The 27531-nt window shown below is 45.0% G+C and overlaps 4 protein-coding genes across 4 annotated transcripts; 2 read left to right on the top strand and 2 right to left on the bottom strand.

The window, feature by feature from the left end:
- Positions 1 to 11740: 11740 nt before the first annotated feature.
- HD556DRAFT_1436011 (uncharacterized protein) lies at positions 11741 to 13618 on the top strand (the record flags this gene model as incomplete). Its single annotated transcript, XM_041305499.1, has 7 exons — positions 11741 to 11845; positions 11898 to 12173; positions 12225 to 12392; positions 12448 to 12681; positions 12732 to 12920; positions 12971 to 13180; positions 13238 to 13618. 7 exons carry the CDS (start codon positions 11741 to 11743, stop codon positions 13616 to 13618), a joined length of 1563 nt encoding a protein of 520 aa, XP_041167958.1.
- A 925-nt stretch (positions 13619 to 14543) lies between these two features.
- On the bottom strand, positions 14544 to 15964 carry HD556DRAFT_1223274 (uncharacterized protein; the record flags this gene model as incomplete). The annotated part of the gene is made up of 5 exons (XM_041296875.1): positions 14544 to 14798; positions 15181 to 15498; positions 15544 to 15657; positions 15712 to 15806; positions 15862 to 15964. Coding segments are annotated over 5 exons (885 nt in total), but the record flags the coding sequence as incomplete, so codon positions are not given.
- An 820-nt stretch (positions 15965 to 16784) lies between these two features.
- HD556DRAFT_1436009 (uncharacterized protein) lies at positions 16785 to 18737 on the top strand (the record flags this gene model as incomplete). Its single annotated transcript, XM_041305498.1, has 3 exons — positions 16785 to 17802; positions 17859 to 18540; positions 18590 to 18737. The coding sequence occupies 3 exons, from the start codon at positions 16785 to 16787 to the stop codon at positions 18735 to 18737; spliced, it is 1848 nt and encodes a 615-aa protein (XP_041167956.1).
- A 1241-nt stretch (positions 18738 to 19978) lies between these two features.
- HD556DRAFT_1210808 (uncharacterized protein) lies at positions 19979 to 20545 on the bottom strand (the record flags this gene model as incomplete). Its single annotated transcript, XM_041296566.1, has 2 exons — positions 19979 to 20274; positions 20338 to 20545. Coding segments are annotated over 2 exons (504 nt in total), but the record flags the coding sequence as incomplete, so codon positions are not given.
- Between the last annotated feature and the right edge of the window lie 6986 nt (positions 20546 to 27531).

Below are 27531 nucleotides of genomic sequence, written 5' to 3'. Positions count from 1 at the left end.
TTCTATGCTGTAGAGATCCCACAGGAAGCAAGGACATACACTGCCTTCTATGTAGAAGGACAGGGGTACTTTTGGTACAAGAGAATGCCAATGGGCCTCACTGGAGTGCCATTGACCTTTTGTGAGATGATGGCTACTCACTTGCAGATATGAGAATGGAGGATGCACGGCTGACTCATTCAGGAAGATGTTTGAAAAGCTAGAAAGAATCTTTCAGCAATGCAGAGAACGTAAACTATCACTATCACCAATGAAGTGTCGTCTGTTCATGACAGAAACCACATTCGCAGGGGTGACAGTAGGGTCACAAGGCGTCCAACCAGACCTAAAGAAGCTCACAGCCATTGTAAACTGGAAACAGCCCACTGACACACTTAACCTAGAATCTTTCCTTGGGCTAACAAGCCACTTCCGTGATCTAGTACAGAGCTACACAAAACAAGAAGGACCACTAAGAGACCTCGTCAATGCGGCACCACTCAAAACTCTGTATATGAAGACCACATACCGTTGCATCTTGAGAGACTTCAAGCTCGAAGAATATTAGACAGAAGCACACACAATAGCATTTTTAGATCTAAAAGCAGCATTAGTGTCAAGACCTATTCTCTAAGCGCCAAGATATGATGGATACAACTTTGTAGTCACATCAGACAGATGTCAAGACGGGTTCACAGCTGTACTAAGTCAACAAGTACATCAGCAAAAACCATCAGGCAAATGGGTAGAACACCTACTACCCATTACATCCAAGCAGACATTGAGAACAGAGCAGAAGTATAAACCCTTCATCCTTGAGTTTGCAGCCCTAAAGTTTGGTCTCGACAAATTCTCGGATATGATATGGGGATACCCTGTAGAGATAGAAACGGACTGTCAGGCCCTACAAGATGTCCTGATCAATGACCAACTCAATGTGACACATGCAAGGTGGAAGGACGGGATTCTAGCCCATCATATTGTGGATGTGAGAATCTCTATGCAACTGCAAGCGTGCAATGCATGGAGCATCACAATACCTGATTGAGGAAGAGAAACTGTGGCGACTGCAAGGAGAAACGACAGTACGAGCCCGCAGCAAGGTAGAGTGCATCACAAAAGAAGAAGCAAAGCAAATGGCACAGGAACAGCACGAGAATAAAGGGCACTGGGATAGGGACACCATCAAAATCGCACTAATTAATCAAATCTATAGTGCCAAACTCAATGCATCGATTCTAGAAGCAATAGGAAATTGTGCTAAGTGCAAAAACTTCGGATCACAGCACTTACACTCACTTCTAGAGCCAATCACACGCAGGCATCCATTTGAACTGTTAGTCGGCGACTATTTGACACTCCCAAAAGCACAGGGGTACCATACCCTAGGTGTTTATCTAGACACATTCTCTCAGCACATTTGGGTATTCAAGTACAAGTTGGCAGAAACAGCACGCACAACAATCAATAGCCTATCACAAATATTCCACAACTTCACACCATCAGAGACCTTCATGAGTGAAGGAGGAAGACACTTCAACAATACAGAGGTCAAAGATTATTGCGCTAAGTGGTCTTGCAAAACTCACATTGTGGCAGCATACTCACCATGGATTAACAGTCTAGTAGAAGGTACAAATAAGATTTTGTTGCATGTCCTCAAAAGGTTATGTGCACCAAATCTTGGTGAAGATGACTATGAGGTGATATCTTGGGACAAGCTACCAAGCACGTGGCCGAAACACTTGGAAGCAGTGGTTACAGCACTGAACTACCGGATATTACCAGCATTGAAGTTCTTGCCAAAAGAACTGCTCCTAGGCCAAGTAATTAATACTCTGTGAACAGACCTTGCTAACAGTACCTCAACAATTAGATTATCAGATGCCAACATTCATATGGCATACATCATACAGCAGCATCTAGACAGCTATGAAGCCACAGTATAGCACACCATCAAAAGAAAAGCCACATTCAACAAGAGAGTACTAGCACGCTCACCAAGAGAAGTAATATTCTCAGAAGGACAACTGGTTCAATTCGTTCACAGTAGCCTGCACAATACACTCGAAGCAAGACACAAGCTTTTGCCAAAATGGTCTCCCCTGCATTGCATAGTGGAAAGACTATGCAACTTGTATCGCCTAGAAACAACCCAAGGTGAGCTGCTAGCCGGCAAATTCCATGCCCAGTGCTTGAGAGCATTTTCTCCAAGAGAGGGTACAAAGTTAGCAGAAGAGCAACAGCAGAGGGAAGCATGGATGGAATGACTGAAGGAAATCACCCAAATCAGGAAGATGAAGAAGACAACTCCAATTTGGCAGATGAAGAATGAGATGAAGAAGACACAAAAACAGCAGAAGAAGACTATGAGGAGGAAGAAGAGAACCACAACGATGATGATGATGAAGAGAGTGAAGATAGCAAAGCAGAGAGTGGATGCGACAAGGGTGTCGCTGTTTTTAAAAGGGGGCATATAGAGTAGGGGACCCCTAGGAGGAGGGTGAGAGTAGAGAGAGGTTTGGCGGTGTTTTGGTCGGGTTTAGCTGAGGGAGCATTGTTAGAGCAGCCGGAGGCAATAGGAGGCCTCAGGTCTTAGTTGTCATTCGATAGCAGAGTCTTCGGGCATAGCCCACTCCAACACAAAGACCCCTAATGGTCTTTACCTCTCATTTATTAAGTTCAACAAGGTTTTAACATCCCAGGATCAGAAGATGATAACCTATGAGGAGGTTGTAGAAGCTACACTTGAGGACATTTTTGATGTAGATAGCAAGTTTGTTTTTTAACATAGTCTATATGATTTTCAATGTTGTATATGTTGCAGCTTTGTATGCACAACTATCTGGATAGCAGAATCTCACTTCTTATTCATTGCCCTAGGTCTTGGGCAATAGATGGTCTGATGGCTGAACATATTGCTATCAATGTCTACATCACTCCCCATAAACTTCACAAGTTCCCAAAGGGGATGTCTTACTCTTTATATAAGCATTTTGTGGGCAGATGATCAAACACCACCTTCAATGCTTTATAGAGTAGTGCTGTAATGAGGACATTTAACCTCCTCATTGCTGTAAGTCCCTATTATTGTTTTTCAGAAAAATTAATTGTTCTAATGCTATCCATAGATTCAGCCACCAATTATTAGCATTAGACCAAATACTGATGCAGTGCTTCATTGCTTCAAAATGAGTGATAAAGTGATTCCTAAGTTCCATGAGCTAATAACAACTATATGCAACTGTTGGGAGGCTAATCCTCAGGTCTCCAAAGTGAGGTTTTATATTTGAGCATGCAGTGCATCTGACAAATACACTTAATGCTGACTTGCAGGAGCCTAAATTGAACACAATCCTTGAAGGTATGAACTTAGCATTTTACTAGTCTGATAATGCTGCTAACAATTGCTGCAGTTAAAATTAATCTTAACTAAGACCTTTCAGATGCTCAGAATCATTGTTTGCTTGTATGCACTATGCTTTTTTGGACTTTTATTCATGTAATAAAATGTAGATTGCCATTAATATACCATATTGTTAAGAACATGCTCAAGGATCGAATCCAAAAGGCTTGGCTTCAGCTCATGCGTTGCGCCCCTAACTTCTGAGGGCTAACGGACGACATCCAGAGTCCGGAGCCCGATGTGCGGGAATTCAGGTGGACATTCAGAAACGAGTGATAAGACTAATCTGGGCGATGTCCAAACTAGAAAGGAAACAGCGGAGGACTACCAAAGGTAGAGATGGAGGTGTCGAGTCTATAGGAGTCGATCCTAAGACTATCGGAGGTCGACAAGAGGAGAGACTCAAGTCAGACGGAGGAGGGAATGAGCAGAGTCTAAGATAACATTCAAACTGAGGAACTACAGAGACTGTACAGGGTTTATATACTACTGAGGACATAACAGAAAAACAGTCAGTGCAGTGCGAGGCTATGTGAGGCTATGGACAGAGCATGTGGGACGACTATCACTAGTCTATCGGAACTTAGTAAAATGAAGACGGAAATAAATAAGGGATGGAAAATAAAGCATACTAACTGATAAGGGAAATACCAAAGGGAAAAGGCACAGAAGATAGGAGCTAACCGGATCTAGAAGTCTGGAAGTCCAGAGATGATTGCATGATTGGTCCGGGTCCGGAACATGGGATATGACAGTATCACCCCTTTAGGGCTGAGCCCACGAGGCTTCTGATTTGGAAGTCCAGTCCAGACTTTGATGAATGCGAGATGATGGGCGGAGCTCGTAAAAATAGAACAGGACCTATAAGAAGGCTGGGCGCCCATGAGACGTCTAAAACTTTCCCTCTAATTCCTATTACTGCTTCATTATGTCTAACTCCACTTCCAGCAACAAGAAGTCCGCCCAGCAGCTCCTTCAAGAGAGACAGGCGGAAATAGTGGTGGAAATGGCGCGACTCGAGGCGGACACTCAGAGAGAGGCAGAGGAAGAGGAACGTAAGCACAAGGAGGCAGAAGAGGAGCAGAAATGTATGGAGGAACAGAAGCGGAAGGATATTGAGGAGACACGCAAGAGGTTGGCAGAACACGAGCGTAAGCATATGGTGAAGGCTATGGCGGATGCTGTGCCAGAGGTAAGTTCCATACAGTGTTGTGATTTCCAGAGGTTGATAATGTTAGTCCTCCGGTCCGGCGGATCCAGAGGTCGGGTGCAAGATGTGTGTCCTTAGGCGCAAGACTTGCACCTGGGCAGTAGCGTCTAAGACACCTAGAGTGAGTTTCTGCTTTGTCTGGATCTGGATGTTTGTTGATTTTTCCGAAAGATCCAGACCCATGATCAGGGCCACACATCCAAGGAAAAGTGTGTCGGCAGAAACCTGCCTGTCAAAGTGCTGGCCGGCAAAGGCAAAGGCAAGAAATGTGCGCATCTGGAAGGATCTCCATCCCCCAAGGGGAAGGATAAGAGACATCAGCGGAGTCCGGAGGACATCAAAGATGACGTGGAAATAGTCTCCAATCCCTGGATGGTTATCAGAGAAGACCAGGAATGGACGGAGTATGATGATCAGGCCTGGGTTGCAGCTGCCAACAATATTGTGGCAGAACTGACCTGGACCAATGGGCTTTTGGAAAGAGGTGTTGTGGCAGTGGAGGGAAGCAGAGCTGCTATGAACCGGGTGAGTGAAACCATGCTCTGGTTCATGAAGGAGCAGAGGGAGTTCCAGAACCTCTTCTTAGAGGGTCTGAGGGGTGGATTCTGGATGCATGTGGAGGGAACTCCAGAGGAGGAAAATGCTGAGGGGGCGGAAAAGGAAGCCGGTGGATCCAGCGGAGATATGGAAATGCACTCTTAGGTAGTCGGATCTGAAGTCCAGATGTTGGACACCTAAAATAATGTACATATATGCATGTCATCTTTTACTCTTTGTTAGAATTCGGACCCGGCTTATCCAGATATGCTGAGTGGAAATCCAATAGAAGTTCCGGCGCATTTCCAAGTTTGGTTGCAAGTACCCAGGAAGTTTCTTCGTCAGTTCCCTCATATCTGGCCCAACGTACTAAGTATAGTAGTTGGCAGTGACGTCTCCAGCGGTCGATCTTCGAGTCCAGGATTTCGGAGATTTCGTATTCTGGTTCTCCGTCAACTAATACCGGAGGTGGAGGAGGCTGGATGCGATTGGGAATGGTGTTCGGAGTTGCGGGTTCTAATTGAGAGACATGGAAGATGGGGTACACGGATCACATAGCGTCTGGAAGATGAATGGTGAAGGAGTGGGTGCCGGGACAAGTGATGATGTTGAATGGACCGAGATTCTTTTCCAAAAGCTTTTTCGATGGTCGGGTCGAGCGGAAATATTTTGCTTTGACAAAGACCTGATCTCCGACTTTGAAGTCCGGAGTGGGTTTTCATCTAGCATCCACGGGTCCTTGATATCATTCTTGGGCATAGGACATTTCTTCTCGGAGGAATTGATGAAGCTCGTCTAGATCTATAGCATAATCCTGGGCACGGGCGGAGGAGAGATCACGCTCTGGATGTACAGAAATGTTCGGGTGATAACCCTTATTGGTGAAGAATGGTGAGACTCTGGTGGTAGCACTTGGAGCATTGTTGTATGCGAATTCAGCCAAGGGTAACAGTTCCAACCAATTATCCTGCTAATAGTTGCAGTAGATCCAGAGGTATTGTTCTAGGGTTTGGTTAGCTCACTCGGTTTGTCCATTGCCTTCCAGATGATATCTGGAAGTGAGGTGGAGGATCATGTCAAGTGCTTTTCCGAGCAACCGGAAGAAGTGGGAAACAAATTCTGTACCACGATCAGAAGTGACATGAGACGGAACTCCATGCTTGGAAAACATGTGAAGGAGGAATAACCGGGCGAGGTCCGGAGAGGTGATAGTGTCGTATGTGGGGATGAATATGGCTTGCTTGGATAGTCAATCTATGACTACCAGAATGGCGGTGAAGCCGGTACAATAAGCTTCTTAATTCATTTCCTGTTCATATAACGTTAACACAGCCTATTCCTCTATTTGGTATTCCTTGTCCACAATATCTCGGTTATGCTTACTGATCCGTTAACCTATGCTTCATTTCCGACTTGCATTTGACAAACTTTGCTTATGCTTCATACATAGCCTCGGACCCTTGCTTATTGATCCTTCTGTTAGTCCCTTAGTATATAAACCCTTGTATATGTCCTGTAGTACCTCAGTTGGGATATCATATTAGATTCTGCTCATTCCTGTCTCCATCCGACTTGAGTTTCTTCTCTCGTCGTTCTCCGCTGGTCTTAGGATAAATCCCTATTGACTTCACATATCTGCCTCTACCTCCGGTAGTCCTACACTGTTTGTTTCTAGTTCGGACTTCATCCGGATTAGTCTTTCCTCTGTTTCTGAATGTCTGCCGGAATTCCCGTACATCGGACTTCATCCTATAGCCCTTTGAAGTTAAGGGCATGTACTTGGGTAAGGGGCGTAGCGCACGAGCTGAAGCTGAGCCCTTCGGATCCGAATCTTTGAGCACATTCTTAACACCTAGAGGACACAAGCTAACAGCTGATGTTTATGGATCAGTGCCTAGGCAACTGAAAGGGTCTGATATGATATGAATCTAATGATACTAACTCACATCTTAGTATTCAGATTGAAACTGAGATGTCATGATGCTGGGAGGCTAGCTTATAAGATGCATGCATCAGGTACTGTGATATAGAATGAAATGCACTGACACATTAGAGGGTGCGAGCTGACGTCAACACATCACTCGCTGTGCCCATTTTGGATGTACTTGCCTTATTCTTTAGCTTTCTTGTCCTTTTCATCCTTGGCTCTATTGGATTCTAACACATAGGACATGAACATATAACAGGATCAAAGAAGAGTTAACAAATATTTGTCCCAAGTGATTATAGTGGTTGAAAATACAAAGAGAAATATTACAGAAGCTGTGAAGTAGTGTCTCATTATTATAGAGTTCATGTGACTTGGTAATGGTGTGAACCACTTATATATATAAGGGCTTTGTTGTAAGTACTAAACTGACAAAGGAGTGAGAATATAATATGAACCTGATCTACTTGTACACCTATAGGAGAACACTACTTTAGTCTATCACTAACTTATTAATTAGGTAGCACTATAATGACCATTTGATAATAAATGTCAAAATGATTATGAAGGCCAGATATGATGGTGGTGTATGGGAGATTCTTCAGAAGGAAAGTTTGGAGAGGTGCACTGTCACAATTTTGGCAACTATTTGATGAGAATATGTTGGAACTTTTGCAAGGATGTAGGCCACTTAAGCTTTAAAAGGCAAGTACTGTGTTTAAGTTTAGAGAGTCTAAGTCCAATTTAAATGAATGAGGCTCTGCAAGACTTGACAAGAGAGTTTTTTGTGATATTCAATCTAGGTATTCTTCTACTCTAGCTGTCGCATAGAAGGTGGTTGTTAGACATGCAAAGACTGCTGCATTTAAAGGTTCTTTGAGATTGAGCTTCTCACAGATGGCAACAATGAGGTCGATGGTGTAGGGATCCCATTTGTTGTGTTTCGTGGAGGGGGGTGTGAGTGACATAGCGGCTTTAAGCATGGCTTCTATCTCAATGTTATTGAGCGACCATGCTGCGCCGTGGACTATGTGCCATGTACATACTCCATTGACGTAGTTAGATATTGTTTTCCCTGAGTAATTACTGGATATGCAGGATATGAAAGATTCAATGAGGACATTGCTTGCTGGTGCTCTTTGGTCTGTGGGGACAGCCTTGCTGTCACAGAAAATGTGGAATATGAGCAAACCTGACCCATACATTTCACACGTGCATTCTGAGTACGTGTGAACCATTACATCCCGGATGTGTTGGATGTCTGTGGGTGTCAATGGGAGGGGTTTGCCTTGGGCATCTTTCGTGGATTGCATTGTTACTGGATGGCCATAGGTAGAGCCTGTCTTTTTCCTGTCAGTCTGGGTGCAGGTGAGATGGGATGGGGGTTATATTGGTGCTATATGCTGTGTTCTGTCGTGAGGTTGTCTGTCTGAGCTGGACACTGTGGTACTTACTAGCTTTCTGCCGCTTCAAAGATGCTTGAGCCTCTGATCTCGAATTCCTGGTTGATGTAGGTGCATCGCTCAAACTCCTCTTCTCCATATTTTGAGCCCACTGGGTGAAGCAGTTCATTGGAAGTGAAGTCTGGGGTGATGGCACATGTGATAGGATGTGTGGGTGGGTTGTTCGAGTGATGAACTTGATGCTCAGGGGCTTCTATGAGGAAAGTCATGAGTTCTGGTGGGATTTGGATGAGAGGGAGCTGTTCAGATGCCGGAGGTATATTCCGTGTGATGGGCCATCTGTGGGGTTCTCTTTGCTTGGGATATACCTAGTAAGAATCTGGTATTCAGTATCGGCAGCGATCCAATGAATTCACTTGAACACTTCATTGCAGGCTTGGCTCTTGCTGGATCCCTTCCACCATTCCTCAATGACCCTCAAGTGTGAAGCAGAGGTATTTGGGAAGTTTTCTGAAACATGACACAACCCAAAACAAGCACAAAACGAGCAAGTGCTTACACCTGAGTCGTGCAGAAAACGCCGAACCCCAACTTATGAAGACTTGTGAGTTAATGGAAAACACATTGGATTGCGGGACTGATAATCTACTTGTATCTGCGCTCGTAAGAGTCCATAGAAGCTTTGATAAGGGATATACGAGAGTCTTGCATTGAACTAGCGATAAAGGTAGGGAGAATGGATTCAATTTGACGGTAGTCCTTATCCCCCTCTTTGGGGTAGACATCCCAACATCTAGTTAAGGAGTCAGGCTTTGCTGCAGTTTTCCGGGTCAGAAACGGATAATGAGATTGAACTGATGAAGGTATTCCAACCAACGGGCTTGTCGATGAGTGAGGAGTTTTGTCATAGCAAAGTACTCAAGGTTCTTGTGGTCCGTGACAACGTCTATCGGCTCAGCAGAGCCTTCAAGGTAATGTCACCACGTCTGGAAAGCTTCATGGATGGCTAGGAGTTCCTTATCATGAGTGTCGTAGTTGAGTTCCGGAGCTGAAAGGGTCCGGGAGTAAAATGCAATGGGGCGGAGCTCCTGGTCTGGACATACTATAGAAAGTATTCCGGCAATAGCATAATCAGAAGTGTTCGTCTCAACAACGATAGGAACATCTGGCATCCAGTGCATAAGCACCAGAGCGGTAGTGAATGCTTTCTTGAGAGTTTCAAAGGATTTCTGGCAATCCTCGGAGAAATTCCAGGGAGCATCCTTGCGAGTGAGCCGTGTAAGTGGAACTACAATGTTCGAGTAGTTAAAGATGAAGCGACAAGAAAAATTGGCAAATCCGAGGAATGATTGAATATCCTTAACTTTCCAGGGTTCCAGCCAGTCACAGATAGTCTGGACTTTGTCAGAGGACATGGTAAGGCCGGCCAGAGATAGGAGGTAACCGAGGTATTCAACCGAGTCGGAATAGATTTCACACTTTTCTGGTTTAGCATATAGCTGATGCTTCCGGAGGCGTTGGAGGACTTCAAGGATGTGTTGTTTATGAGATGCAAGGTCTTGGGAATAAATGAGGATGTTGTCGAGGTACACAATAACACATATATCAAGCATATCAGCAAAGATGGTATTGACAAAGTGCTGGAAAGCCGCTGGAGCATTGGTGAGACCCTTGGGCATAACCAACCATTCATACGAGCCATAGTGCATTCAGAAAGCAGTCTTCCACTCATCTCCTTCCGCTATCTGGACTAGGTGATAAGTGGACCGGAGGTCAATTTTTGTGTAAACTTTGGCACGGCTCGGAGAATCGAAAAGGTTGGAAATGAGGGGAAGTGGGTAGTGGTCTTTCTTTGTAATTTTATTGAGGCCTCGTAAATCTATGCAGAGATGTAGGGAGCCGTCTTTCTTTTTGACGAAAAGGACAGGGGCTCCATGTGAAGAGGATGAGGAATGAAGAAGTCCGGTTACAATATTCTCATCAAGGAATTTGCAAAGAGCTGCAAGCTCGACTGAGGAAAGGGAATAAATGGTGCCAAGGGGCGGAGCTGCTCCTTCTTCCAAATTGATCTTGAGATCATAGGGACGATGAGGAGGGAGCTGTCCGGCCTTGCCTTTATCAAACACATCCGCGTACTCGTGATATTCTGAAGGAATTCTGGATAGGTTCGGAGGTTTGGAGGAGAGTGTAGCGAAGCGGAGATTGACACCAGAGGGACGAACGAAAATGCTGAACTGGACCGATCCCTCTCATTTACAGGCCTGGCAAAAGGCAACTGCATTGATTAGGGAAATGTTTGGAACTGCATTATCAGCGGAGGGACTCGGCAGAGTTATGGAAGGGATTTCCACCAGAAGCGGTGGAAGTGAGGTCAGAGGGGTCGGAGGCACTCCATGAGGAATCAGATGGAAATCAATGCTGCCCTTTACCCAGTCAACAACGGATTGTGTCGGGGCCAGCTATATCCTAGAACGATGGAACAGGATGAGTCCAATGGAGTAACATAAAATGTTTTGGAGGTAACCACGCCGGTTGGAAAACGGATCGGTAAATCTACTGCCTCAGTAATAGTGGCATTGGAAGTACCATCAAACAGATGGAGTGGAAGCAGAGAGATTGCATAAGTAGGAATGTTATTTTCTCGGATTAGTTTGGTTTCTACAAAACAGTGAGAGGAACCACAATCTACAAGGGCCGGAAATGGAGAGATATCGAGGAAGGTAGAGATGGAAACATTTGGCATAAGAGAGTTCGGATCGGAAAGGGAAACAGCATTCACTGCGGAAACAACTTTTTAGTCGTATACAGAAAGAGTAGGATTAGGGCATGTACACGGACGCAAACTGTACTCTAGAAATAGACTCAAAATGTATCAGACAAAGTATAGAAAGGTCTCCCAATCCGCACCAAACGAGCATACAGATTTCAGTGTGATACGGAGTGTGATTAGGCTACAGACATGCTATTACTTAGTCGGGTTTGAAGCTGATTATATATGTTATCACGTCCATTTAGAATATTGAAAATGGTGAAAATCCCCTCTGTTTAGGTTAGGATTACATGCTTCTATGGATCCGCCATACATCCCCCACATGCTACTAGTAGGTCCTCCTTCTCGCTCTTCTGCCTGCTCTCCTCCTCTCCCATAGCGATGTCTGGTGTGCCCCAGAACGTGCAGAGAAGGCCCAGCGATCCTGGCAGCCAGTTAGGTCAGGAAACTCAAAGGCAGCAACGACACGAACCATTTATGGGGCCACTTGTACTACCTACCACCCAGTATGCAACCCCAGCTCTCCCCTCTCAAAAATAGTGGTGGGCTGCCACGGATGGATCCGTTCTTTAGTGCAGGACAACAGGGTGCAAGTCATGAACCACAAGTCATGGTAAGTCCATTTGGATGCTCTAGTAGGGAACACCAAATACTCACCTAGATAGAACAACAACGGCCTATATTTGTTCGGGTGTCAGGCACATGTGGGGTCAGCGTCGTCGTCATCTGGCCAAGGAACACCATATCAAGGGACATCATCAGCACAAGGGATGCCATACAACAGTGGGACTCACATGTTTCCATACAGCGAATCACCCTCGCTCGCACCCCAGCCTCATCAGAGGGGTCCAACACCTGATTATCAGCCTTTGTTTAGCGTTGCTGGAGGTTCTTACATGAATCAACCCTCACCTGATCCATCTGCAAATCTACATTCCACGGTTGCACAAGTCGTATCTCAAATGCACTGACTGACTGAGTCCTTGGGTCAGCATACTAATCAAGATGCATTAATGAATGCCTGCCTTCAAAATGTCTTAGAGTGTCTTGACGCAGCAGAAAAGAAGATTGAGAAGCTCGAAAACGAAGGTGCAGACAAGGGCAAGCCTTCCAAGAAGGCTGCAACCAAGAACATTTCAAACGATCATCCAATCTTAAAGGTAAATCAGCGATCGTTCGAACATCAATAAGGACTCACCAAATAATATCAAATAGCCTCTCATTCATCCAATTTTCTTCGAGTTGTGTGATGTAGATCCGTCGCTCAGCAAGGTGAAGCGAGTAGAAGCGTTGATAGGTATCAAACCATTACTGAACGGAGAACTGTTTGAGATCTTGATCGAGGGGGGCCCTAAAGTATGGCGTCCAAACTGGCTAGGAAAATTTGATTCTGCTGTCAATGCAAAATTTGTTCAAGAAGTAGTAGACCGTGTGTGGAACAACGAAATGGTATGAGCACATATATGATGTTAATTCAAAGTTACTCACCATATTGATAGAACCTTTGCTCTACTTCTTCCAAAGGTGAGATACCAGATGATGATTTTAGCAGGCCTATTATCACGGAGTGTGCGAAAGGGTACTGGAGAAATATCCATAAGCAGGTTGATGATAAGAGCACCACAGAGAAAGTTGACAAGGCCGAAAAACGCAAGATAACTCTATGTCGATGTGGCCGTCATCAATATGTGAGGATAAGGTTACACTAGATTCTTTGAAAACGACTTACTTGACTTAGGTGACTAAGATCAGGCGCAAAGCTGCCTTGCAGTATGAGAAGGAGACTGGCAATAAAGATGCCATCGCCATGATCGATACTGACTATGCCTCCGAAACCCATACATGTGATGAAGCAACTCTGTCGGATGATTCAAAAATGCGGCAGCAGGAGGCAGGAGTGGGCAAGGCAGCAAAGAAGGTTATCAGGTTTCAATGGCGACATCCTGATGTAAGCTTTCATGCCGTTGCAGTGAGATAAACACTCACATGCTCTTGCATATTAAAGTTGGTTGCGTTCTTCCGATTTCTGACCCTGAAAAGCATGCAGGATGATGGCGGTTCAGATGATGAGGAAGCAGTAGAGGACCCACCAACCAGTGAACATCCTACAAAGCGCCGAAAAACAGTACTAAACCCCAAAAAGGTGTACAAGAAGGTTTTTGATGTGTCGCCTGACCACTTGTTCGATCGTGTGCCATCTTCCAGCAAGAATTCCGTACTGTTTGCGAATATGGTCAGCGCCAAGTGGAAGGAAAGCCATCCTGATATGAAGCTTCTGGAGGGAGTACCGTGGTTAAAAGGGTTTTATGAGCGCATGAAGGACTCCAAAGAATTATTCGCCAAAGATCTTACCTATTTAGAGGAACTCGAAGACTGGCATTTGTAGCTGCTGAACTGTGTCGACTTTTCATACTTATCTTGATAGGTTGTAATTGGCCTTTGGGGCAACCAGATAGATGCTAAGGCGGCCCATAATTAGTTTGGGATAAGAATAGTCGCCCAGACCTTTGTCCGTGTGTCGCCAATTGAGACAGTTGTCATTGCGAGCCGCCCAGTGATCCAGTCAAGGTCAACGAGAGCTGGAAGCTGGGTGTCTTGATCAATGTACTCTCCAAGCTCCCACAGGCGTATATCGACAGATGCACTGTCATATAATACAGTGAACCGCAAATTTTCTAATCATACAAAGTACTCACAAATCTTCCCATACTTTGCTGCACGTACCATGCCAAGGTTTAAACCAGCGCATGCGCCCAAACCAAACAGAATCTCCCGATCTAAGCTCAAATTGGAATATTTCCAACAACTCGCCATAGTAAGCTGTACCAGGGACCGTTCCTGGGATGGTAACATGAACAAGAGACGAAAAATTTGACCGAACTGTTCTTGAGGCATGAAAGCGCCTCCCATTGACAATGACGTACTCATAGAATGTTGCTTCGCAATTGAGAGGTGTGCTGTTTTGAACCAATGGCTCATCTCCACGACAATGGACTGGAGTATATGGGAAACAAAAGCAAAGGGTGCATGCGAGCAAGTGATATGTCTCAGTAGACATCACTTGCATTTTACGGTGCGGGCTCAAGGAAAACATTTGCATCCCTAGTTTGAAATCAGACGCATGAACGAAATGAAAGAACAGAGAAGGAAAGAGTACCATCTGTCTGAGTGTTGTCCAAGTCCTTAGATAAGGCTGCAAGTCCAGTGACTGTTCCGCGCTTCTCCCTTGATGCCTTAAGCATAATCTCCGCAGCTTCACATGGGAGGGAATCCTTAGGATAGGCCAGGAGAGAGAACGTCTATAGGAATTGTCAGTCAGAATTTTTAGGAAAATATGCTCGAAAGCTTACCAAGCGACTTGTTTGACATGTCTTCTGGAATTCGTGAAAGAAAGTTGTCTCGAGTTCGCCATCTGCATGATTATTAGTCTTGAAAGACTTCAGAACCTTGTTTAAACGTTCAAAAAGGAAGGTCCAGAAGTCGTGAAGAGGCCCGAAATTTCGAACACAATCAGCAACATGTGTGGCATAGTGGTGGTTTGGTTTTATAGTGGCTGAGCCATATAGCTGCGCTGAGATAAGAACGAAGGTCACACTGAGTAATAAATGATGTACCTTGATGAGTTCAGTGGTGTACTCTCTAAGTAATCAATCGGCTTCGTTAATATCCGTGTCGCAGATAACACGTCGTACAAGGATGCGAAGAGCATAGCACAACTTCAAGAAGTTGCCTGGATCATCTGGGTGAAGAGAGAACTTCAGGTCATCAAAGTTTTCTGAGTCGTCACCAGTGTCTTGTTGATTGAGCTGGGGGGGAGGGGGTGGGGTGATTGGTGCATTTCACCCTCCGGTGGTAAGTCTTCAACCGTCTGAGATGTTGCCTTGCGCTTCCCAAGCACCTTCTGTGATACGTTCATTACCATATGTCAACAGTTCTGAGCGCTAAAACTGATACCTTTTGAGCAGCGCGTGCTTTCTTTTCAGTCGCTAACCTGAGCTTCTCTGCTTCCTTGGCTGCAGCTGCCTTGAGTTTGGCTGTCTTCTTTGCTTCAGCCAGCGCGAGCTTTTCCTGGGCAATTCGAGCTTTCTCAAGGGCGTAGGCATCCATGCCTTGTTTCTTCGCTTCGGCAAGAGATTTCCTGTTGTCAGCCTTATGTGATGCCGCTACCTGTTTCTGTGTTTCCAGCCTCTGAATAACATCGAGGTGCTGGTTTAGAACCTTGCCGCTGGCATCAGTCAGAAGGCAAGCGCTCCAGAGTTGAGGAATCTGAGGTGCAAGTCAGCAAACGCACATCTGAACTATTCAACTCACGATAATTGGCCCATATACAGTAGAGAGGAGTAGCCATTGGTCCGCCGTAAGTGAACCTCCAGACGGCATGCCAATGTCAGTGGGTAGCTTGCCACAGGAGCTAGGGATGATGAACTTCAGAGGTAGTTAGGAAAGATGGTTTAATGTAATGAGAGTTATTGCACTCACATCAGCAATCATGTCGTGAAACTTCGCAAGCTCATGGTTGGGTCGAAGTATCTTGTTTTGGACCCAGATGTTGTAAAAGTGAGTCTTGACGAGACCTACAAAGTGCTGCATGAATAAAGTATTCAGACGGCAAGGGTGACATTAACTTACCTAAGAAAAGATTGTGCATTGGATCGATGACAATCTGTTCGACGAGATCAAAATATGGTAAGTGCGCAAGTTGAGTGTAGCGGGTCGCATGTTCTTTGACAAAATTCCTCCACGCAGCTGGTGCGACAAGGTGACAGTATCGTTCACCAAGCTTGCGTTGCTCACTGTTAGTGCGAGGCCGAAATACTAGAAGAAATTTAATTGTCAATTGATGTTAGTAGTTCGAGCACCTACCCCCTGGTTGGAATGCGCTAGGTTTGTCTTTGTCGGAGCTTGTGATCCAACATGTGGTAAGGTAGGGCTACTACAAAATCAACCAACCTCACGTGATGAATGTATTGAAAGCGTGACAGAATTGCAAAACTGGTGAAGGCTCTAGGATAAGATGAAGGAGAGAGAATCGGAAACCTGTGGATGATGAAGCATACTGTATAGTACAGTTCACAGGGACCCGATTCATTAAAAAGTGCATGTAGTGTAACTTATGGACATTAGATGGGATTGTGACGTTTATCAAAGTAAGATTGCCAAGAACTTTGCACCACCGCTGGCCAGCGATTACATTTCACGATCAACCTTATCCGGTTCCATTACCCTCACCAAGATGGCTCCACGCAGCAAAAGGAACCGCGCGAGCATCGCGAATCTTCAACGCAGACATCAAGAGCCGGGTCTACGCGAGGTGAACAAAGAGAACCGGAGCTTGAACATGAGTTTTGTGTTACCTTTTTGCGACATGCTTCGGAGTGCTGATTGATGGCTTTTGTCTAGACTCCCCTTGTCATTATGCGGGCCTCGACGGACATATGTGCTGGAGCTGGAGCTGGAACAGATATCAGAGATGCTACCACTAGCTTGCCAACTCGCACATCACCTGTGTCTTGTATCCTCGCTGATATGGAAATTTGCTCGAACATTGAAAGATGCCGCTTGCTCCTACCAACTTCGAATCAGTGAATATGATCATCAACGACAACTCAGAGAGGACATCACTTCCAACATGTATCACCAGAGACATGCTGGCAGCTCACAACGAGTCCAATCCACCGCATCTTCCCAACCGCTACTCAGCATTCATGTCAGATTGCCCTGACAATGATGATACTTACCTAGATCATGAGTCCGTTGGATCTCTTGCTGATGATCTCAATTGCGTAGATGGCAGTTTCGGTGACAGCGATCAACATGATGAATCAGCTGAATCTAGTTGGCAGGGTCTGGAGGCAGGCGAAAAAGATGTTGAATACACCACCAGCCCTGCACATCAATACCGAGCTCTGATCCATGCGGCCCCCACTCTTCCTGTTGTGGAAAAAGCACTCAATGATCTAAAGCTCGTCTTGAAGCCGTTGCAGAAGAACGGAGTGGGACACATATGGGTAGACTTGCCTTTCTTGCTCCGGGAGCGTCTAGAGCAGATCAAAACATTTTTAGGAATGTTTATCAGCAAATCAAAGAAGGCAGATATGCTCGGAAAGGGCTCCTCACCTCAGTGGATGGCGGCATCGTTAGCAACAGCTAATGCGCATCAGAAAGGCACATATTATGCATGTCAACTACGTGCATGGGCCAAGGCATTCATCATGGACCGTGATGATCTCCCTTTCGACAAATATGGCCGATCGAAAGTATCAAAGCTTGATAATGAAGAGCTCACAAATGAGCTTCACCTGCACCTACAATCGGTTGGGAGATATGTCAAGGCAGGGGATCTCGTCACATACCTTTCGGACAAAGAAGCCCAGAGCCGCTTTGGACTCAAATCAACCATTTCCCTTGCAACAGCAAAGAAATGGATGCATACACTTGGGTATCGCTGGCGCACTGACCATCGTGGTCAGTATGTTGATGGACACGAACGAGGAGATGTGGTTGATTATTGTCAGAACATTTTCATTCCAGAAATGATGGCATTACAAGCTCGAATGAGACGGTGGATGAGTGATTCGGACTCACGTCAGAGATCAATTTGGAACCACACAAACATCCTGTTGAAGTTTGGTTGCAGGACGAAGTCACGTTGAAACAGGTGACAAAGGTCATGGACATCCTGGAAAAGAATTATCCAGAGTCAGATCATGTCCTTGTGTTTGATAACGCATCCACACACCTGAAACGAGCAGATAATGCCCTATCTGCAAGGAAGACACCCAAGGGAATCCAGGAATGGGGAGTTGAGACAATGTTGTTGGGAGAAAATGGAAGACCAGTCCATGGGCGGGATGGGAAGATTCTAAAAACAAAGGTGCCGATGCAAGACGGGCAATTCACTGATGGACAAAGACAGCCGTTTTATTTCCCACCTGGCCATAAGCATGCGGGAAAGTTCAAGGGCATGGCGGAGATTCTGCGGGAGAGAGGGTACAATGTTTCGAAGCTGAAGGCCCAGTGCACGAAGTTCAAGTGCCCAGAGGGGGCCACTCAATGTTGTTGTCGAAGAATACTCTTCAATGAGCCAGATTTCGTTGGTGTCCCAAGTCTCCTGGAAGAACACTGCCTTGCACGGCACTTCAAGCTAATCATCTTGCCAAAGTTTCACTATGAACTCAACTTCATCGAACAATGTTGGGGATATGCTAAAAGACTTTACCAATTATATCCACCCACCAAGAAGGACGAAGAGATGGAAACCAATGTTCATAAGGCATTGAACTCCGTTCCCATTGAATGCATGCGTCGGTAAGTATTGCTACTGGTCTTCAAAAGAGTCAAACTCACACAGTTACAGGTTTTCAAACCGGTCCTTACGGTTCCTAGACGCGTATCGGAAAGGTCTAAATGGAAAGCAAGCAGCATGGGCAAACAGGAAATATCGAGGTCACCGCACTCTTCCGGACAGTATTTTACAAGAACTTGATGACAACCAGATCACATAGACTCGACTTGACTCAGAATAATATAGTTAATAGTTAAATAGTACATACACTCGACACTTTGCTACTTAGTACATAGTAGTACATCCATATCTAATAGATCTAATCTCCTTGCATGGCCGGTGGCCCCGCCCGTGCCTTGCATCTCGTCAGCTGTCACACCATGTCACGGTTAGTTGATTTTGTAGTAGCCCTACCTTACAGAAACAGGTGTGCGAGTGAGACACAAAACCTCCAATCTTATGAGCTGCAGGTTTGTCGCATACAACTGCGACAAGGATCACATGAATAGACGCCCTGATACCATAATTAGATAGTGTCATGTTTATGAAGTGCGATACGTACCATCGGGACACGACTCTGTTGGGACCTTGATACTATGTTTCCATAAGCGCAGAAGGTCGCTGACGACAGGACATAAGAAATGTTGAATTTGGTCCAGATTTTGTTCCTTTGGTCCAGGCAAGATACTCGTGCATAAAAGATTTGCAGTCCGGTATCTGTTAGTGTAAAAATGTGTCAGAAAAGGATAGAGAAAAAACTCACCGGTACTCTGGGGGGGAGATTACATATTGAAAATGAAGTCGGACACGATGAATGAGATGGGGCGATGTTACTCCGGATATACAAGAACCTGGCATTAAGTCATTAGTCGTTCAACTGTTGAGCTACTGCGAAATAATTGCCAGTCAACGCCAAGATTCACGCCAATATGAAGCTCGCTGTCCGGTCCAGTTTTGTCGCCAGGCCTGTTTGAGAAGAAAAGATGCCCATCAGGATCTTTGAGCTTTTTGCAACACATATTGCCATCAAAGATGTCCGTATATGTGCCAACTGATTGGGGTTTCGAACACCAGCCATCAAGAATGGCCTCGAGGCCTGGTATCTTCAACATAGACTTGATCTGTTCAGAAAGGGGAAGGTATGGATATTTGACAATCGGTGTTTTCATTGAGCGGTCGTTGCCACGCTTCGTTTGGCTGGGAAGAAAAAGAGGAACGTTGCAGTCAGTGCATTCATCGTGTGAAAGACGGGAGGATGCTGGTGGATAGACATTGCGGCATACAGGACACACAGGTAGTGTGAGGATAGGAGCATCGACCCCAAGAACACGATTCAACGACTGAAGAGTAATAAACGGAGTTTTGATGCCTGGCGATATAGCAAGGAGTAAAGCAAGCCAAAACAGCAAGCAACGCATTGCAAGCAGCTCTCGGCAGGTGAAATTGGAGATGCAGCCAAGTGACAAGTGCGTATATGGTGAGTAAGTGTGGTGGGACATGGGAGAGGTTAGTGTCGAGAGAGCCCGCAAAGACGTCGTCGGTGATGAAAGGATCCGGGTCATCTTCACCTGTTTGTCCAGTCGTTACGAGCACATCTTCAAGTTCAGCATTGCCAGGATCTTGATAACCCTGTAGGTCGTCAAATTCTCCATCCGCATCAAGCAGCTCCTCTTCGATGACCTCGTCATCAGCCCGTTCCTGCTGATTATGAATTTCCTCTAGCATCTTTTTGAGTTGACGCGCCGCAGCGCGCTGCTCTGGATCAGGGGGTAGGTGATGGGCAGTATATGCTGTCAAGGGATGTGCACCGGCCTCTGTACCAGCATTATATTCGGAAAAATGATCCACCGCTGCAAGAAGTGCCTCGGGACTGTGGAAATTCGGTCCAAGGTTGGGCAATTCACTGCCATGGACCATGAGATCCAAGTCCTCCCTTGTTAAGATACCGTGGTCAAGCATCTCTTGCTCAACAGCGCAGTCAGAGGTCCGAACAGGATCATGAAACTCCACATCTGGAGAGAGTGGTGCAGATGGTTCGTGAAGGGGGACCGAGAATCTGCGTGGAACAGGTCCTGCTTGCATGGGTGGTGTGCCGATTCTCCTGTGTTGAGCTTGTGCCATAGTTGTCTCTTTGCAGAAGTCTGCTCATTCATGACTCCGCTTCTGCGCATATGACATGAGCTGGCCATTGCATTTGGAGGTCTTGCAGAAACAACGAGTGGGCATGATGATGGGCACCTTAGATATGTAGTATGATCTAAGAGGACAGACACATCAAGGCAATATCAAGAAGTCACATGAGCATGATACACCCTACTATACAAATTAATGAACAAGGACTACCGAAGCAAAGAACCTGCGATGCTTTTGAAGAAAATGAGGCCTTATGCTATAGTTACATCTAATAAAGTTCGAGTTTCGCCGGCCTTCTGAAGATATAGCTATAAGTTGCAGTGACGGTGTACAAAAGAATGAAAAACATACAGCATCCTGGGTCTGACTCCGGTTCAGTCTCACTGTCATCAACCAGCTGCCCCTGATGCATGAGATCTTTAGTATCGGGTACCGACTCTGGCTCCATTTCACTGTCATTCACCACCTGGGCAACTGCCTTGGCAGCTTGTGCTAGAAATAATTGACGGATAGCATGAAACAAGGACTTAGAGGAATTTTCAAAAATACTCACCTTCACCCAAGTCTACTGTAAAAAGAGGTTGAAAGGATGGATTTATGGATCTGGTTAGTGGTGGGATAACGGGTGTTTGAAGAGAATAAACGACGGTCGGGAAAGATGTGTTCGCGAAGTCTGAAAAGACTCTATTTACATTTGTTGCTTCACCAAAATCATCGACACATCTGCTTTGCGTTCAGTTAGTGTCTAAGTACATTTTGAGTCTGTTTAGACCTGGTTTCTTCCTCCGTTTAGTGTCCGACTAAAAAGTCATTTCCACAGTGATTGAGACATAGCTCCATTGCACGGGTTGAGTCAATGCAACCCTCACCCCACGCAGAGTCAGGAAAGTTGCAGACTAATTTTTTGTCTCTTCCGAGACCTCCTGTTTGGCTTCAGGAGTCACTGTGCTAGCATGACCTTTGGCCGCACAGGAAGTGGACTTGAGACAGTCCCGGGCAGTATGACCGGGTCCGCCACAGAAGAGGCAGGTTCTCCATGCGCCTCTGGTGTTCATCCGAGGCGAGTTTGCTGTCTTTTCCGAGCTTGGATGTTAAGTCCGGAAGTTTGGCAGAGGAGGAAGCTGAAGCAGTTCCGGATTTTCCGCCAGAATAATCTTTTCGGTTGAAGGTCGGAGCTGACTGCTTGGCAGGAGGGGTGGATGCGGAGGGTTTGTTTTCGCAGGAGACTTCTCCCTTGCATTCCCAGTATCAAGCGTCAACAGTCTGGGCGAGAGTTTTGTATTGGGACAGAGTAGTGGGTTTTCCTTGACGACTGATTTTGTCCTTGATGCAAGCCGGAAGTCCATTGTAGAACTGATGGTGCAAAGCTCCGTCACCACAACCTCGGACTTGGGAAGCCAGCCGTTGGAACTCTACAACATACTTGTTGATGCGCTGTCCATCGCGCATGTAGAGTTGTTCCAGCTGCATTTCCGCATCTCCAACCGGATCATGAGGTCCGAAGTTAGTTTGGAGTTCTAACATGAACTTGGAGTAATTGTCCATCCAGTCCGGACGATCAACGAGATCATCCGAAAGGAGGTCCAGTTCAAACCATTCAAGGGCCATGCCCTTGAGGTATGATTGCGCGAAGTTGACCTTGGTTCGGCCGGTTCAGAAAGACTTTGGCTTAGCTTGGAAGTTAAGCTCACATTGAACAAAGAACGCCTGGAGCTTCTGGGGCTCAGTGCCATCAAAGGTATCGGGTTCTCAGACTTTGACTTTGGAGTCATTGGAGGTGGAGGTTTGGTGGTTGTTACATGCCAGATTATTGATAGCTTGGGATAGACGGAGGAAAACCAAGTCTTGTGGACCTAGACCTTCATTTTCATTGTCAGTCGTGTTTTCCAGAGGCTCATCATCTGGGTCACCTCCACCATCTCTGGGCGGCTTTCCGCCTAGAGCACCCTCGTCATCAGATTCGTTGTTCAGCAGATGTCCGGCGGGTGTGGGTGTGGAAGTAGTCGGATGTGGGTGATTTACAAGTTGTGAGATGCTGGAGACAGGGCCTTGCGCACTGGCGCAGTGCTGTGAGAAACTAGTGAATGCATCAACTATGGGGGTAGAGTCATGTCGGGCGGTTACTAAGCCCGCCACATGGAGATTGTTCTGAGTGCGTGTAGGTGCCATGAAAACAGATGTAAGTATACTCGGTAAGGTATGAGTTCCAATATACTGTTAAGAATGTGCTCAAGGGTTGAATCCAAAGGGCTTGGCTTCAGCTCATGTGCTGCGCCCCTTACCCAAGTATGTGGCCCTAACTTCCGAGGGCTAACGGACGACATCCAGAGTCCGGAGTCCGATGCATGGGAATTCCAGTGGACATTTGGGAACAAGTGATAAGACTAATCTGGATGATGTCCGAACTAGAAAGGAAACAGCGGAGGACTACCAAAGGTAGAGATGGAGGTGTCGAGTCTATAGGAGTCGATCCTAAGACTATCGGAGGTCGACAAGAGGAGAGACTCAAGTCAGACGGAGGAGGGAATGAGCAGAGTCTAAGATAACATTCAAACTGAGGAACTACAGAGACTGTACAGGGTTTATATACTACTGAGGACATAACAGAAAAACAGTCAGTGCAGTGCGAGGCTATGTGAGGCTATGGACAGAGCATGTGGGACGACTATCACTAGTCTATCGGAACTTAGTAAAATGAAGACGGAAATAAATAAGGGATGGAAAATAAAGCATACTAACTGATAAGGGAAATACCAAAGGGAAAAGGCACAGAAGATAGGAGCTAACCGGATCTAGAAGTCTGGAAGTCCAGAGATGATTGCATGATTGGTCCGGGTCCAGAACACAGGATATGACACATATGACATATGTTTGTTCTTTGAAACTTATAAATCTATGGTGCTGATACAGATGGAATGACAGGTTATGAGCTTCCAGACTTTCTATACCACATCTAGCCCTTACCTTATTGTCATCCAAAGACTGCACTTGATGACACATAGGCCTACATTGATGACACATAGGCCTACATTGATGAATCTGTTAAGACAATTGCATCTTCTAATTGCAAGACTATTTGTCATGTCCAATATGACTTATACATGGGTCAATGGCTCTTATAGTCAAAACACTCTAAATTGAATGCATGGAATACATTCAGCTGGAAGAAAAATCAGACTACAAATAAGAAAACAGTACTTTTTCATTTCTAGTTCTTCTACACTGACTTGTTTTACACTACAGGTTCATCAGGGAAGGCAGTCTTACCAGACCTTATTCAGGAGAATTGCACTGAGTATCATGAACTCTGATAATGTGAAAGCTGACCTCTTGGAGGAGTATTAAGAGCATAATGTCACAAAGATCAATAACATTAATACAGACCCTTAAAGCCATTGAGAATGAAATATATGATCTATTTTATTTTATCTAAATAATATTAGCTAACAACAATTGTATAGTTGAATAGCTTAAGGTGCCAGATGGATGCAGAGACAATAATATATACAACTCATGGCTTCACTAACCTGCCACTCTATGGAATTGCCTATGCAACCGAAGGCATTCAAGATTTCATGAAGTCTGTTCTGAACATCAGTAACTAAGTAAGACTTTGTTGGTAAGATAAAAGGTTTTGCCATAAGTGGGATATGTGGTAACATTTTCCACTGTATTTTATGAATATGCTGCTAAATCAATTTAGGTGCAGCTAAAAATCATCAATAATGTTGCTCTAAGATTCACAGCTTAATCTAACATGAAATTAATCAGAAGCTTCATGAGTCTTCTGTTCACTCATTAACCATTCTAGTCTCATTTATATATTTCAGGGGAGGTTATTGGTGACCCAGATACAAAAATGAAGTGGGCTCACTATTGGCTTAACATTAACCAGTGATATTTTGTCATTTGTGAAGAATGGCCTGATGACATGCCCTTTGAAAACCTCAGCAAAGTGTCTAGCTCATTCACAAATCTGGAAATGCTTCTATATAAATGAAAGTCTGGATATATCTACTGGAGACAGATAGATAATGAGGAGTTTGAGGAACTTTATCATAAGCAAAACAAGAAACTTGACAGTGGTAAGATTATTAAATGTTGTTGTTGGCCTCACTCAGATCAGGGCAAGAAGTGCACTTGCACTTGCTTTCCTAATGAGAATGACAAGAACCTTCCCCTAAGATGCCACAAAAAGACTTACACAGAAGATAGGGGGTCATGCAACTGATGCTACTTATAACAAGGTCTGAGAACAGTAGTAGTATGAGTGAAGAAATGAGCAGGGCAGGCAGAGAAAACTCCATGCTGATAAGAGGAAGGTGCAGGAGGATGGCGTAGGCACAGAATGGGCAGCCTAAGAATTGGCTTAATATGACAGGTGTAGTGGAGAACCTTAGCCACAGTGTTGACACAGAGTGGCATGCAGGAGGAGCTTAATATTGATGTTGAGAAGGATAAGAGGCAGAGGCTCAACATTAATACTAAGAAGGACAGGCAGCAGAGGCCCAATGTTGACATTGAGAGGAACAGACAGCAGGAGCTGAATATTTGCATTGAGAGGAAGCTCAATGTTGGCATTGAGCAGAGGCATGGAGGACAGAATGAGGAGGACAGTTTCAGCAAGCTCAATGTTGAGGAGATGAAGTAATAGGAATAGTTTAAATAGTTTAGATAGCTTGGCTGTATGTTATTGATAATATGTTAGTTGATACTGTTGGCTAATTCTGATAATAACTTATGAGGTATAAGGTAAAAGATAAAAGATAAAAGATAAAAGATAAAAGATAAAAGATAAAAAGATAATTTGAGGCAGGTTTTAATGCTGGTGTTGGGACTTAATATAACTGAGTTATGTAATAGTTAGTGAGATGCTTGAAGTTTTGGATATTTTTAGCTGATGCTGGGAATACATCACATTATTTGCTAATATGCCAGCAGCACCCAGTCCTAAAGTCCTGTTGGCATGTTGGAGTAGGGGGTTCTAGGTAAGGGGACAAGTAAGAGCAGAGCCACAGGAGGTTCCGAGAGCTGAGTCAGCAAGGTTGAGGTTCTATATGCACACATATTCATAGCACATCAATTCATAGCACATCATCACATCATGTTCTGTTCATCTGTATTTGAGCACATCAGCCCAATTCATTGTGGTGAACAGAGAGAAATTTGACGCAACCAATTCATCATAGCATTAGCATTCAGCCGCAGTTCTAGTCGCAGTCATTGTCCTTAATCGTCCAATCAGAAAATGCAGAACCTTCAATTCGGAAACAACAGTAGCCTTATTACAAGCAAGAGCAGTTTTATTATGTTGTGTTACACCCAAAAGGCCAAGCTAGATGACAGGTGTTCTCAAAAAACCTGCACATACTACAAAAAGGGACTGTGTTTCACCTCAATTGTTTACGTATATTCCCATTGGAAACTGATGGCTAGCAGCTTAAACCAACATCCCAATTAACACAGTGGAATGCAAAGTGAGGTGTAATGACACAAGTCACTCATGAGGCGGGATACCCCCTCAAGCTAGGCATGGCAGCTGTTGGCTCAAGCAAGTGTTTCACATGTGGAACTCACGGACATAATGGGTATGACTGCCAATTACCATTTGATCATACAAAGAGATTAACATGTAAGGAAGCAGTGTGGAGGGCAATTATTAGCAGAGTATTAGGAGCATTCAACTAGAACAGAGTCATATCAATTTGCTAGTCATCAACTATGTGCCACAACAACCTATAGCATGGCTCGAGGAACTTATTGAGCAAAACAAGGGAAAAGTGGAAGGGTCAACATAGAAAGAGCTACTATGTTGACCTGAAGCATTACAGAGACCCAAGCCAGATGAGTGGTCCTTGCACATACAGAGGCATCATATGAGGACAAGGAATCAACAGCACACCCCAAGCTTCTCCCCAATCTAATGGTTACAGCTGTAGCAATGCCATCCGATGCAATCAATGTCACTGACTTGTATTCAGTGGAACATATATCAACAACTAAGGAGCAACTAGAAACAAAAGAAGTGGTGCCATTTATTCACCATATCATACTCAAAGGTCTGCAAGGAGAAGCAGTAAGAATGCGAGCACTATTTGATGATGGTGCTATGGTAGCCACGATGTGTACATCAGTCTTCAAGAAAGTCAAACACTACTTGCACAACTGGGGTCCATTGAGCGGAAAGTTATGGATGGCCAATGGAAATATTATTAACACAGAGGCAAAATAGTCAGGCATGATTGAGATCAACAGAATACAAGCTACTGGAGACTTCGAGGTCTTTGATAGTGGCGGGGGATAGGCATTTCTATTTAGAAAACCCCTACTACAGTTATTTGAAGCCAATCATAACTACAAATCAGACTCAATCACCATCTCAGACAGCTCCCAGTCCGCAATATTGTACAATCAGATAGCCCACCCAGTAGCACTGCAATACACTAAACAAGGAGCCAACCTAACACAAGACATCAAGCAACATGACAATAAGCTTGAAGACAAGAGAAGCCAACCACTGGAGATGGCACCCATAGGCCAATGGAAACCACCAATGCTCACTATGTAGCAGCAAGAACAATGGGAAATGAGGCAGATGTGGAAATGAGTCAGGAGAGCTGAAGAGATAATAACACGCAGTGAAGTAGTGGAGAGCAAGAAGCTCCCCTCAAGGGAAATCAAATCGAACCAAACTCACTGCAAAACACCATAGTTAACAACCCTAATCCTCTAGTACTGCCAGCACTGATCCAGATTCTACTAGACTCAGAACCCACAGAAGACTTTGAAGAGCTGCTTGGAGAACTCCCAGAGCCACAACAGGACATGTCAGACATATTCACAAGGCACACTTGGCCTGACAACCTAGCCAGAGTTAGTGA

This window comes from Suillus plorans (genome assembly GCF_016647745.1).
Source record: "Suillus plorans strain S12 chromosome Unknown HD556scaffold_1, whole genome shotgun sequence".
NCBI classification, from domain to species: domain Eukaryota; kingdom Fungi; phylum Basidiomycota; class Agaricomycetes; order Boletales; family Suillaceae; genus Suillus; species Suillus plorans.
This window is presented reverse-complemented; position numbering and strand designations above follow the sequence as displayed.